This window comes from Pseudophryne corroboree, chromosome 6 (genome assembly GCF_028390025.1).
Source record: "Pseudophryne corroboree isolate aPseCor3 chromosome 6, aPseCor3.hap2, whole genome shotgun sequence".
Classification (NCBI taxonomy): Eukaryota; Metazoa; Chordata; class Amphibia; order Anura; family Myobatrachidae; genus Pseudophryne; species Pseudophryne corroboree.
In genome coordinates, this window is record NC_086449.1 from 218,141,780 (window position 1) to 218,155,034 (window position 13,255).

At 44.5% G+C, this 13,255-nt stretch overlaps 1 protein-coding gene across 3 annotated transcripts in view; it reads right to left on the reverse strand.

Annotated features, from left to right (window-relative positions):
• MCTP2 (multiple C2 and transmembrane domain containing 2) overlaps positions 1-13,255 on the reverse strand; it is a 351,794-nt gene that overhangs the window by 130,442 nt on the left and 208,097 nt on the right. For all 3 annotated transcript variants that reach the window (XM_063925724.1, XM_063925723.1, XM_063925725.1), the window contains 3 exons: positions 12,728-12,858; positions 10,573-10,759; positions 8,390-8,483 (listed from right to left, as the gene is read on the reverse strand). In XM_063925724.1, the coding sequence (XP_063781794.1) occupies positions 8,390-8,483; positions 10,573-10,759; positions 12,728-12,858 (412 nt within the window). The remainder of the gene's footprint in view (positions 1-8,389; positions 8,484-10,572; positions 10,760-12,727; positions 12,859-13,255) is intronic.

Sequence of the window (13,255 nt, forward strand, 5' to 3'; positions counted from 1 at the left end):
TCATTTTTAAGGGTTTTTCCTGCTTTTTACAACTTTTGCCTCATTTTCATGCCACTGTTCATGTCACAAACTATTACCTTTAGTAACCTTGTGGCGAGCAAAGCGAGACACTGAGGGGGTAATTCAGACCTGATCGCTGCTGTGCGTTTTTGCACAACGAGCGATCTGGCACAAACTGCGCATGCACCGCAATGCGCAGGCACGTCACACGGGTACAAAGCGGATCGCCGAACAGCGATGGGTTTGTGCGACGAATCAGTTCGCATGGATGATTGCAAGGAGATTGACAGGAGAAAGGCATTTGTGGGTGTCAACTGACCGTTTTCAGAGTGTCTGGAAACACGCAGGCGTGTCCATGCGTTAGCAGGGAGGGTTCCTGACGTCAATTCCGGTCCTGGACAGGCTGATATGATCGCAGCGGCTGAGTAAGTCCTGGGCTGTGCAGAGACTGCACAAAATCTGTTTGTACAGCTCTGCTAAAATGCACTCCCCCCGTAGGCGGCGCTGATCGCAGCAGTGCAAAAATCGCTTGCTGGTGATCAGGTCTGAATTAGGCCCTGAGCCCCAAGTGCGGTGAGACCGCAAGGGAAATGTTCTAAAAAATGTTTTAAAACACAAAATTACACAATTTTTTGGGGAGTGTCGGCCTTTTGACCATGTCAACCATATGGTATTGACCTAATGATTCTCTATCTTTTAACTGTCTAATTTCTATACCAAACCCCAGGCAAAAAGGATAGTGCAGGATAAAAACAAATGGGCGGAGAGCACTTTTCTTGAAAGCTTACAATCTACAGTGTTCTGCAGGAAGGTTATGAGAAAAGGAAATATAGAGACTTGTCATTGTGCAGTACAAGCAACATATCAGGAATCCCAGTTTCTCAGTAAGAGATGGGAGATCTCAGAATAAAACAATATAATAGTGGATATCATTCCAAATTTACATTTGGTTGACATTTATTTTTCTGCCAACCATACCCACAGCATGCTGTGTATCACCTAGCCACAGAGGGAAGGCACACGCCCCACACGTACAGACCTCTCTGTTACCTTTGAGCAATGCAGAGGATTTAGACAGAAAATAAAAAATAAAAAACATTTGGCGCTAAACCTGCCAAATAAACCACTTATATGTCAACCAGAAAAACACTGTGTTGACTGCTGCTTACATACGAGTATTTTGACAAAAACACACAAACTGAAAATCACAGTGGAAGAATAAAAATAAAAAAAGGAAAAAATAGGATTTTAATTACCTACCGGTAAATCCATTTCTCATAGTCCGTAGAGGATGCTGGGGTCCACATTAGTACCATGGGGTATAGACGGGTCCACTAAGAGCCATTGGCATTTTAAAAGTTTGAGTGTGTGTGCTGGATCCTCCCTCTATGCCCCTCCTACCAGACTCAGTCTAGAAACTGTGCCAGAGGAGACGGACATCTTCGAGAGAAGGATTATACACAGATAGTGGCGAGATTCACACCAGCTCACACACAAGGCAAACCAAGCTAACTAGCTTGAAACATCAGCAACGGCTGAACAATAGTACTTACCAAGAACTAAGCAGTACTGAACTAAGTAACCACTGCAGGATCACGAAGCGCTGGGCGGGCACCCAGCATCCTCTACGGACTACGAGAAAAGGATTTACTGGTAGGTAATTAAAATCCTATTTTCTCTTACGTCCTAGAGGATGCTGGGGTCCACATTAGTACCATAGGGATGTACCAAAGCTCCCAGAACAGGAGGGAGAGCGCGGAGGCTCCTGCAGAACTGATTGACCAAACTTCAGGTCCTCAGAGGTCAAAGTATCGAACTTGTAGAACTTTGCGAACGCATTCGACCCCGACCAAGTAGCCGCTCGGCATAGTTGTAAAGCCGAGACATCACGGGCAGCCGCCCAGGAAGAACCCACCTTACGATTAGAGTGGGCCTTAACAGACTTAGGACACGGCAGGCCTGCCATAGAATACGCATGCTAGATAGTGAACCTGATCCAGCGAGAGATCGTCTGCTTAGAAGCAGGACAACAAATTTTCTTGGGATCATACAGGACAAACAGAGTCCGATTTTCTGTGACGAGCAGTCCTCTTCACCTAGATTTCAAAGCCCTTACAACATCCAAGGACTTTGATGAAATTGAGGAGTCAGTAGCAACTGGCACCACAATAGGTTGGTTCATATGAAATGCTGACACAACCTTTGGAAGGAACGTGCCCTGAGCTCAGCTCTATCTTCAGGGAAGAACAAGTATGGGCTTTTACATGTCAAAGCCCCCAACTCCGACACACGTCTAGCAGAAAAGTGACGGCCTTCCACGTGAGAAACTTGACCTCTCCCTCCTGTAGAGGCTCAAACCAGTCCAACTGGAGGAACCGCAACACCACGTTAAGATCCCAGGGCGCCATAGGCGGCACAAAGGTAGGCTGGATGTGCAGAACTCCCTTCTAAAAGGTCTGAACCTCAGGGAGGGCAGTCAACTGTTTCTGGTAGAAAATGGATAGGGACGAAATTTGGACCTTTACGGATCCTAATCTCAGGCCCATAGCCACACCTTCTTGGAGGAAGAGGATAAACCGTCCAAGTTGAAACTCCACCGTAGGAAACCTCTTGGATTCACACCAAGACATATATTTTTTCCAAATGCGATGGTAATGTTTAGACGTTACTCCTTTCCTAGCCTGTATCAGGGTAGGAATGACTTTGTTCGGAATGCCCTTCCGAGCTAGTATCTGGCGTTCAACCTCCATGCCGTCAAATGTAGCCACGGTAAGTCTTGATAAGCGAACGGCCCCTGCTGCAGCAGGTCCTCCCAAAGAGGAAAAGGCCTCGGCTCTTCTAGCAGTAGATCCAGAAGATCCACGTACTAAGCCCTTCTTGGCCAATCCGGTGCAATGAGGATTGCCTGAACTTTTGTTCTCCTTATGAGTTTTAGAACTCTTGGAATGAGTGGAAGTGGAGGAAACACGTACACCGACTGGAACACCCATGTAGTCACTAGGGCGTCCACCGCAACGGCTTGTGGGTCCCTCAACCTGGAACAATACCGCTGAAGCTTCTTGTTGAGACGAGAGGCCATCATGTCTATTTGAGGTACACCCCAAAGATCTGTTACCTCCATGAACACCTCTGGATGGAGTCCCCGCTCCCTTGGATAGAGATAGTGTCTGCTGAGGAAGTCCGCTTCCCAGTTGTCTACTCCCGGAATGAAGATTGCAGACAGCGCCAACGCGTGTTTTTCTGCCCAGAGGATGATTCTTGTTACCTCCGACATTGCAGCTCTGCTCTTCGTTCCGCCCTGTCGGTTTATGTAAGCCACTGTCGTTACACTGTCCGACTGCACTTGAATGGCCCGATTTCTCAGAAGATGGGCCGCTTGGAGAAGACCGTTGTAGACAGCTCTTAGTTCCAGAATGTTTATCGGCAGGCAGGCTTCCAGACTTGACCACCTTCCTTGGAAGGTTTCCCCTTGAGTGAAAGCGCCCCAGCCCCGGAGACTTGCATCCGTGGTTAGAAGGATCCAGTCCTGAATCCCGAACCTGCGGCCCTCCAGAAGGTGAGGCAATTGCAGCCACCAGAGGAGTGAGATCCTTGCCCTTGGCGACAGACGTATTCTCTGGTGCATGTGTAGATGAGATCCCGACCATTTGTCCAGGAGATCCAGTTGGAAGGACCGAGCATGAAATCTCCCATACTGCAGAGCCTCGTAAGAGGTCACCATCTTTCCCAGAAGGTGAATGCACTGATTAACTGACACCCGGGCTGGCTTCAGGACATCCCAGACCATTGTTTGTATCACCAATGCTTTTTCCTCTGTAAGAAAAACCCTCTGCACTTCAGTGTCGAGGATCACTCCCAGAAATGACAACCTCCTGGTAGGTTCCAAATGTGATTTTGGAAGATTCAGGATCCAACCATGTTCCCTGAGAAGCTGGGTCGTGAGAACTATGGACTGTAACAGCTTCTCCTTGGATGATGCCTTTATCAGCAGATCGTCCAGATATGGAATTATGTTCACCCCCTGTCTACGGAGTAGAACCATAATTTCAGCCATCACCTTGGTGAATACCCTCGGTGCTGTGGAGAGGTCGAATGGCAGGGCCTGGAATTGAAAATGACAGTCCACCAGTGCGAATAAGAGGTAAGCTTGATGCGGCGGCCAAATCTGAATATGGAGGTACACATCCTTAATATCCAGGGATACCAGGAATTCCCCCTCGTCCAGACCTGATATCATCGCTCTTAGAGACTCCATTTTGAACTTAAACTCCCTCAGAAAGGGGTATAGTGATTTTAAGTTCAGAATGGGCTTGACCGAACCATCCGGTTTCGGCACCACGAAACGGTTCGAATTGTAACCCTTGTTTTGCATCCGGGGAGGAACTGGTACAATAACCTGTGCCTCCACCAACTTCTGGATGGCTCCCTGTAGGGTAGCCCTATCTGCCGGCAAAGCTGGCAAGCCTAAATTGAAGAACCGGTGAGGAGGGAGATCTTGAAACTCCAGCCGGTACCCCTGGGACACAATATCTTGAACCCAGGGATCCAGGCCGGACGAAATCCAGACGTGACTGAAATGTCTGAGTCTCGCCCCCACCGGCCCTACCTCGAGGCCGCGCGGTCCACCGTCATGCTGAGGACTTAAGCAGACTTCTGTTCCTGCAGACCTCCTCTAAAGAAGGTGTTGGACGGTTTGGCCTTTCTTGTTTTAGCAACCCGAAAGGACTGTGATGCAGCCGAAGAAAAAGGTTTCTTCGTAGCAGCTGTAGCTGAGGGGAGAAAAGGTGACTTACCCGCTTGTAGCAGTGGAGATCCACGCATCCAACGCTTCCCCAAAGAGAGCCTGACCTGTGTAGGGTAGTGTCTCCACATCTCTCCTGGATTCCGCGTCGGCAGACCATTGGCGCAGCCATAGGCCTCTGCGAGCTGAGACAGACATGGAAGGTATTCCTGCAGCCATTGAACCCAGGTCTTTCATGGAATCCACCATAAATCCTGCAGAATCCTGAATGTTACGTAAAAAACAATTCAACGTCACTTTTATCCATTGTATCCAAATCCTCAAGTAATGTGCCTGACCACTTTACTATAGCTTTGGAAATCCATGTAAAGGCAATAGTAGGACGTAGTATAGCCCCTGAAGCCGTGTATATGGATTTGAGCGTAGTATCAATTTTGCGATCAGCCGGCTCCTTTAAGGCGGTAGATCCTGGGACAGGTAAAACCACCTTTTGAGAGAGTCTGGATACAGACGCGTCCACTATGGGTGGGTTTTCCCATTTCTTTCTATCCTCCTCAGGGAAGGTGAAAGCAACCAGAACTCTTCTAGGGATCTGGAATTTTTTCCTCTGGGTTTTCCCATGCTTTTAAAAAAATAGCATTTAATTCTTTGGACACAGGGAAGCTTAGCGAGGCTTTCTTATTATCAGTGAAGTAAGCCTCCTCAACTTGCTCAGGTGTTGCATCAGCAATATTCAACACATCCCTGATAGCCTCTATCATCAACTGCACCCCTTTAGCGAGAGATGCGGCCCCCCTGAGCACATCTCCCTCACCGTTTGCCGTGTCAGAATCGGTATCCATGTCATCTTGCATAATCTGGGCAAGAGCACGTTTGTGGGAACCTACAGAGGGGGGCCCTGAGGTAACAAAACCAGACCAAACTGCCATAGAGGTCTGTAAAACCTGAGTTGCGGATTCATTTTGTGAAACCCTAGTAGAAAACATAGATTTGATAGAGGATAACCATTCAGGCTCCCTTGCTGGTATCTGCGCTAAAACAGTGCAATCCTGATTACATGGAATGAGATAATCCTGAGAGGACATATCCTCGCAGCATATGACACAGAGTCCCTGGACATAGCTAAAAGGAGACCCCAAACACTCCACACACACACAGGGGAGGATAGACAGAGTTTCACCCCCAAGAATGGCAAGAGAGACAAAGAGATTGGAGCCAACCCACACACAGCGCTTTCAAGGTATAGGGAGACCCTAACCAGCGCTGACTGTGCACGTTAATAGGTTACACAGTCTTTACACAGCCTCCCCCCCCCTTCTACAACCCCCTGGTACCGTAAGAGATAGCTGGAGTTGCTCTGGAGGGACTGCTCTTCACTGACAGCATTTCTGCAGGCAGGAAAATGGTGCTGAACGCTGCTGGGTCCGCTCTGAGGAGAAGCTCCACCCCCATAATGGCGCTGTCTTCCCGCTCTTCAGAAGATTATACTGGCCTGAGGATTCATGCTGGCAGTGATCCTGGGACCCTGGCAGGCTTTAGAGGTCAGTGTAGGGTGCAGGCGCTGTCTCAGGGCGCCCCTCACAGCACCGCACTATGTACCGCTGAGCCCCGGAGCGCAGTTAGTACTGCGCTCAATACCCTGTTGCCGCCATCTTCACACCGGCTCCCCGCTTGCTAGGGGGCCGTGACTCACTCGCCACTGATCTCCTGGCTCTGTAAGGGGGTGGCGGCATGCTGCCGGGGTGAGCGATTCCCTGTGGCAGGGAACGTTCTATACCCTCAGGAGCTCAGTGTCCTGTCAGCAGAGATAGTGGCTCATACCCCGCAGGGCGGACACTACTCCCCCCTTAGTCCCACGATGCAGGGAAGCTGTTGCCAGCAGCCTCCCTGTAAAATAATAAACTCTAAAATAAACGTTTACTAAAGAAGCTCTGTAGAGCTCCCCTAGCTGTGACCGGCTCCTCCGGGCACATTTTCTAAACTGAGTCTGGTAGGAGGGTCATAGAGGGAGGAGCCAGCCCACACTCTCAAACTCTTAAAGTACCAATGGCTTCTAGTCGACCCGTCTATACCCCATGGTACTAATGTGGATCCCAGCATCCTCTAGGACGTAAGAGAAATGCAGATGTGTCCACTTACATCTTTGCTATTGCATATAATTAAAATGTATTTTCCAGCAGTTTTGTAAGACACAATTACCTGTATCAGACACAACATTAACATTAAAGGGGTCAAACCAATTACCACACTTACAGTACCACTGAACTTGCAGATTTTTTTCTGCAGCCCCATTGGGCTGTGTACAAAAATCTACAAGTCCTGGGTGAGATCGGGCGAACTGCGGTGCATTTGCCGGCATCTAAACGCAACTGCAACTCGCCCCATATCCGGGTATTTGGATTCACCACTAACAATTAGTTCTACAAAATTAACCACTTGTGGGTCAATCCAGTTACCCATGAAGGGGGCGAGTTGCTGTTGCAGCGGCGTTTAAATGACGGCAACGGCACATTGCAATTTGCCCCATTGTGACCCGATCTCACCCTGGACTTTAGTACGATGGGTCTGTGAACATGACAGCCGCACTTACACACACCGCAATGAAGTTGCAGGTAATTGGATTGACCCCTTAGAGTCAGATCAAACATTTCTGTCTATAGCTGTGAGGGAGATAACAACCAAAAGTATAACTAAAAATGCAATAGGTTGATTATAACAATAAAAAAATAAAATAAATAAATAAATAAAAAAACAGGAAAAAAAACCCACTGAAATACACAACAGAAAAAAAGACCATCTCACCCTGCAATTTTGTTTTCTGAACACTGCTTTTGGTCAGTGAACAAATGCAATCTGTGCAAATAACATGCACATGTATAAAAACTAGTCAATGAGGCAGAAAAGTCATTTCACATTGACAAAACGATTATCTCCAGCATCAAAAACTATGCTGTGGTTCAAATGCAACCTGCTCATGTTCCGCTGTTGGATGAATGAGTGTTCAATTCAAACGCAGCAAATGAAATAAGGATGAGTTTATAGCTTTTCACATACTGTTCAGAAGAAAGATAAAACAATAAAATTAATCTAGGAACTGTGCAGTGTCACAGCTACTAAAGTAGGGCATCTAAATAAAATTAACCTCTACATTACATTTGAAACTATATTCACATCTCCAACAATTAGTGTAAACACATTACACCATGAAATTCATAATCCACAGCCAGGACTGTTCTTGTAACGCAACACCAGGGACACATTGGAAACAGTGCATCAGTAGTTGGCTGCATTCTAGAAATTTTGCATACTAACCCTAGGGTAGAATCATCAGCATAATATTGCAAGTGGACCTGTTGCAATACTTATGGCTGTGATTAAAAATGGAAAACTAAATACTTGAAACCTTTATCCTCTAAGAAAAGCATAAACTTTTTATTTCATGCACTGGTAATACGCTGATCTTGAATGACTATCGGCATGAATCAGAAATGCGTAAGGGTCCTTTTTTTTTTTTTTTTTTTTTTTAAAGGTCCTGCAAACCAATAAGAGCACCAATGCAGAACACTAGTGCTACCTGGAATTTTGCAACGGATGTTCCGTAGCTCATTAATACCACACTACAGAAGGATGTGAAGAGCGATGAAGTACCTGAAAAATCTGCAGCGAGGAGATCTTCTGCTTTTAATACTTTGACTTGCAGGAAGCCAATGTCTTTCATGTTCTGGAAAGAGTTTTTGAAGCACTACAGACAAAAAAAATAAACCAACAATATAATATAGAAGAGTAAGCAAACTTTCATGATTGCCTTCTAATAAAGATAGTTCAGAAGCAAAACCTTCTCTTCCCAACACTTGGTTCATGCGGGCTGGTTAAGGGGGCAGATGTAATATGTATAAATTTGCTAACATTTTGAAAGATTTATGTTCAAAAACAAGGCATCACAATGGTTTGTGTTGTAATATGATGCAAATGCTACAGCTCATGGTTCAGAATAAAATAGATTACATTATACAGTAAATCAATTAAATTTACTGTAAATAATGATGTGAGAAACTAGTGACAATCTATTAGTGCTATATATACAGAACTACGTGCTGGGGGATGATTATAAAAACAACCAGATATAGAGGACCAAATTTATCTTTAGTATTCGAAGTCTTATCCTTACCATAGAGCCGAATGAATGGGCTTTCACCATCCCAGTCGGATTCCTAGTGGTCAATCCGATTAGCTGCGATATCATTGCAGCTGCGAATCGTCACGACAGGGGCCGCACTTTACAGCAGTCTGAATACGCACAACACTACTCACCACCCCATAGAGGTCCAGTTTTGTGCGAATTGGGACGGATTCGGGTGCGAGATTGGGTGCCGTTGCAGGCGTTTAAACACCATTGCGACGGCACTTTGCACCCCTCGAAGCAAATTGGATTGACCCCCTAGACTAAAAGGCCACTAAATGCAAATTTACATACAGTATACAGTGCAGAATGGACTAGCGAAACTAGAGCTCAAAATTGTACTCAGAACATATTCAATATTGAACTCCTCCTTCAGTATCAGTAGAAAATAAATTGTATTGCAAGAGGTTCTTTTAGCCCACCCCATCATTGATTACATTCTCTTTCTGGTAATGACCAACACTATTTTAGCCAATGATAAAGCAAGCTGAAATAACACCCAGCACCCAAGTACTGTTGAATTCTGCAGAAAACATGGTGGAGTCTGGGCATCAATTCCATCCCATACACCACTGATATGCTTAGCTGTAAAAGACAACACTACAAGATATAAAACAGGAACAGGCCTTTAGAAGATGAAAGTCTATACACTGTCCTTGCAGGACTATCTTGCTCTGGCTGCTGGCAGCAGGATGAGTGAGAGAAGCCAAAGTATCCACCTAGCTGCTCTCAATTAGATTTATTCTCATTAAAAAATCAGAGAAAAAGACTACAGCACTCAGCATACCAGATGAGGAGGCGTGCGTATAGTGTGCTTCTCCTCATTCCTCTGCAGGCTCAGGTGTAGAGTTACAGTAAGTGAGCGACATGTGAAAAGGCCTGATGAGCATGTGGTGATGTCTAAGAAGCATGTATGGGGCCTGTAGTGAAGTCTGAGGAGCATTTCATGGGTAGGTTTGCTAGGCATGTACTGTAAGGGGCATGTGCGGAAGTTTGATGAGCATGAAAGGGGCATGTGCGGAAGTTTGATGAGCATGAAAGGGGCATGTGCGGAAGTTTGATGAGCATGGAAGGGGCATGTGTGGAAGTTTGATGAGCATGGAAGGGGCATGTGCGGAAGTTTGATGAGCATGGAAGGGGCATGTGCAGAAGTTTGATGAGTATGGAAGGGGCATGTGCGGAAGTTTGATGAGTATGGAAGGGGCACGTGCGGAAGTTCGATGAGCATGGAAGGGTCGTGTGCGGAAGTTTGATGAGCATGGAAGGGGCATGTGAGGAAGTTGGAGGAGCATGAAAGGGGCATACTGTATGATGAGGTTTGATGGACATGTGGCATGGTCTGAAGGGCATGTAAAGGGAACATGAGGAGGTCAGAGGATTGCTAAAAGTTTCACCATAAATAAATGGAAACACACTGTAAAACAATCATTTAGATTGTACATTGTTGTATTTTTAAAGTACTGTATGCATGTCAGCAATTATGCATATGTTTATACTGCATTTACAGCTTCATATAAAATACAAAAACTTTTTTTTGCAATAACCTATAAATATATTTGAATCTTAGGTCTCCAACTGGATGGCCATTCCTGTATTAAACGAGGCCTGCAAATTACTCTACAGTAACATTTAGTTAAAAGACTGTACTTACATATCTCTCTTCAATCTGTTCCTTCTCCCCTGGGTCCGCCAGCGGACACACACACAGGTCAGAAATGGAGACCCCTGTGCAGGGTGTAAGAGCAATCATCAGGTGTATGGAGCCTTGGTTATTTTCCAGAGGCACTTCTAGGCGATTGATCTGCTCACTGGGCAATCCAGCAAGATCTACTTTGCACCTAAATAAAAAAAGGACATTTTATGACAATAGATCAAACCCCAAAATGTTTCTAATGGAACAATAAGTACCCTCCATCCAGGTTGGCAGACTACAATATACAAGTAATGACATAAAAACTCCACTGCGTAGAACTCCAAGTGCCATTTTGTCTATTTAGACTGTAAGGCTGAGAACAGCGCCTGCAACATGACCTAAAACAGACTTGACATTGCCCAATATTTTTCAAACCTTTACCCCACTTATGTCTATTCACATATATGTAAGTATGTAAATGACTGTATATGTACGTGTGTGTGGCTATGTATGTGTATATATTAATGATTATATATATGTATGTGTATATTGTAGGTGTGGGACTATGTATTTGTATGTATGGGTATAGGTGTGTGTGTGTGTCTATGTATGTAGAGAGGATTTTAAAGAGCTTGGAGAGGGTACTAGCCAAGAAGCTCCAAAAAGCCGTGTTACAGGCTGGGTTTGAAAAATTAGTTAGGGGCGGATTGGTTGGTTGGTTTATTTCTCTCCACTTTATTAATCTCCAGGTCTTAGTACATCTGAACCTGTATGTGCACAAGGACCCAATCCCCGCATCCCAAATGTTGATCTATAGGGCCCCCCAGTCTAAAGTGCCCCGGGCCACCCAAACCCTTAATCCAGCTCTGTTCGTAGTCCTGAATTTCTGTTCAGCTATGAAGACATCTAATCATTTCTTCAAAATCCTATCTAGAATGTCTACTATACCATCTGTGAGTGCATCCCAGTTTCCTTGCTCTTACTGTAAAGAACCCCTTTCTCAGCTGTGGATCACATGTCTTTTCTAACCACAAGGGGTGTTATCTGATGTGCAGGCTTCTAGTTATTGTTTATGGACAACAGATGTGTTTATTTAACATGATCATATCCTTAAAATCTCTCTCCAACTGTGCAAATAAACATTGCTTCACAATTTTTCCTTCCAACATTAAACCTTCCAAACACCTTATTTTTGTAGTTGCCCTTCTCTGCACTTACAAATATTTAAGTTTACACTTTTTGTGAACTGGTGCCCAAACCCATTCTAAATATTCCAGATGGAATCTTATTGGCACTTCATAAATGGATAAAATGCTTTCCTCTTGGTAAACTCCTTTTAGCAATTTATGCTACTGAAAAGTCTATGATCAAGCATAGCTAAATTCCTCTCGATGTATTTAACATTAGCCCATTTAATATGTAAATGAAAAATATTGTAGGTCCTCAATTGCATAGATGTATCTACCCTAAAAAAGCCTCTATAGTTTTGTGGCCAAATATCTCAGCTTGTCTGGAATCCACTAGAAGAAAATGATGAATATTATTATTAATATTATTATATAATTGCAACACTGACAGTACTCTAGAATGATCCCTAAAACCGGTAAAGACAATAATGTAAAGACTATTTACATTAATATTTGTTATTATGTATACTATATTTTTTTTCATGTCTGTACCATTTTGTATTATTGAACCCTATGGTTTGGCACTGTGGAGACTTTGTGATGCCATAAATATAAAACAATAATAATAATAATAATAGTAATAATAATATTATTATTATACACTGTTTGGATTTGATCTTTCAACTACTGTAGTTTTGAAACCAGAAAACCAAATACTGACCAAATCATTAAGTTCCCTAAAAGGTGAATCTTGACATTTATTTGGAACATTTAAGAAAAGCTTAAACGTTTTATCTAATGAAAGGGTGGTTTCTAAAATGGTAGCCTTTGATTCAATGCTCCACAGAATCTCCAGATTTTCAAAATAAAATCACCCATCCCCACCCCCAACCCTAGAAACACTTATGCTTTGAGCTCTGCTGGGCTGAGAATCCAAAGTACTTTCCAGTGTGCATGACATGTGCATTGAGAATAACAGGTTCGGAAAGTTTTACCCGAAAGCACCCACCATTGCTCTCAAAGATAGAAATTCAAAATGTACTTACATCCCCAGCAGTTCATCATGCTTGCGGCTATCTTTTCCCCATACTTCAATCTCCAATATCAACATCCTGTCACAGAAGTAGTGAAAATCAAAGCGCTCTCTCCACTGAGGGTTCGCACGCTTACACAGTGTCTAGAAAACAGGCCGTTTGGACATTTCAGAAATATTATTACAATTCATTTTAGAAGAGCTCCTTTTACACACAGACGATGATGCAAAAATTGCATTAAGCTTTACCAACTAAATGAGTATCGTAGGGGAGGGCAATAAGTGACCCTCCAGCTACTGTTGAAATACACATCCCAGCTAGGAGCCACGGGCACTTTAAGAATTTGATAGTGTGGGCTGGCTCTTCCCTCTATGCCCCTCCTACCAGACTCAGTTTAGAAAATGTGCCCGGAGGAACCGGTCACGCTTATGGAAGCTCCTGCAGGGAGGCCCAAGGGGCATGTCTACAGTCTGATCGGTATGTAGTGTGCATCTATATTGTTTCCGGAAAAACATCAGCAGCTAAACACCGGTGTGGATG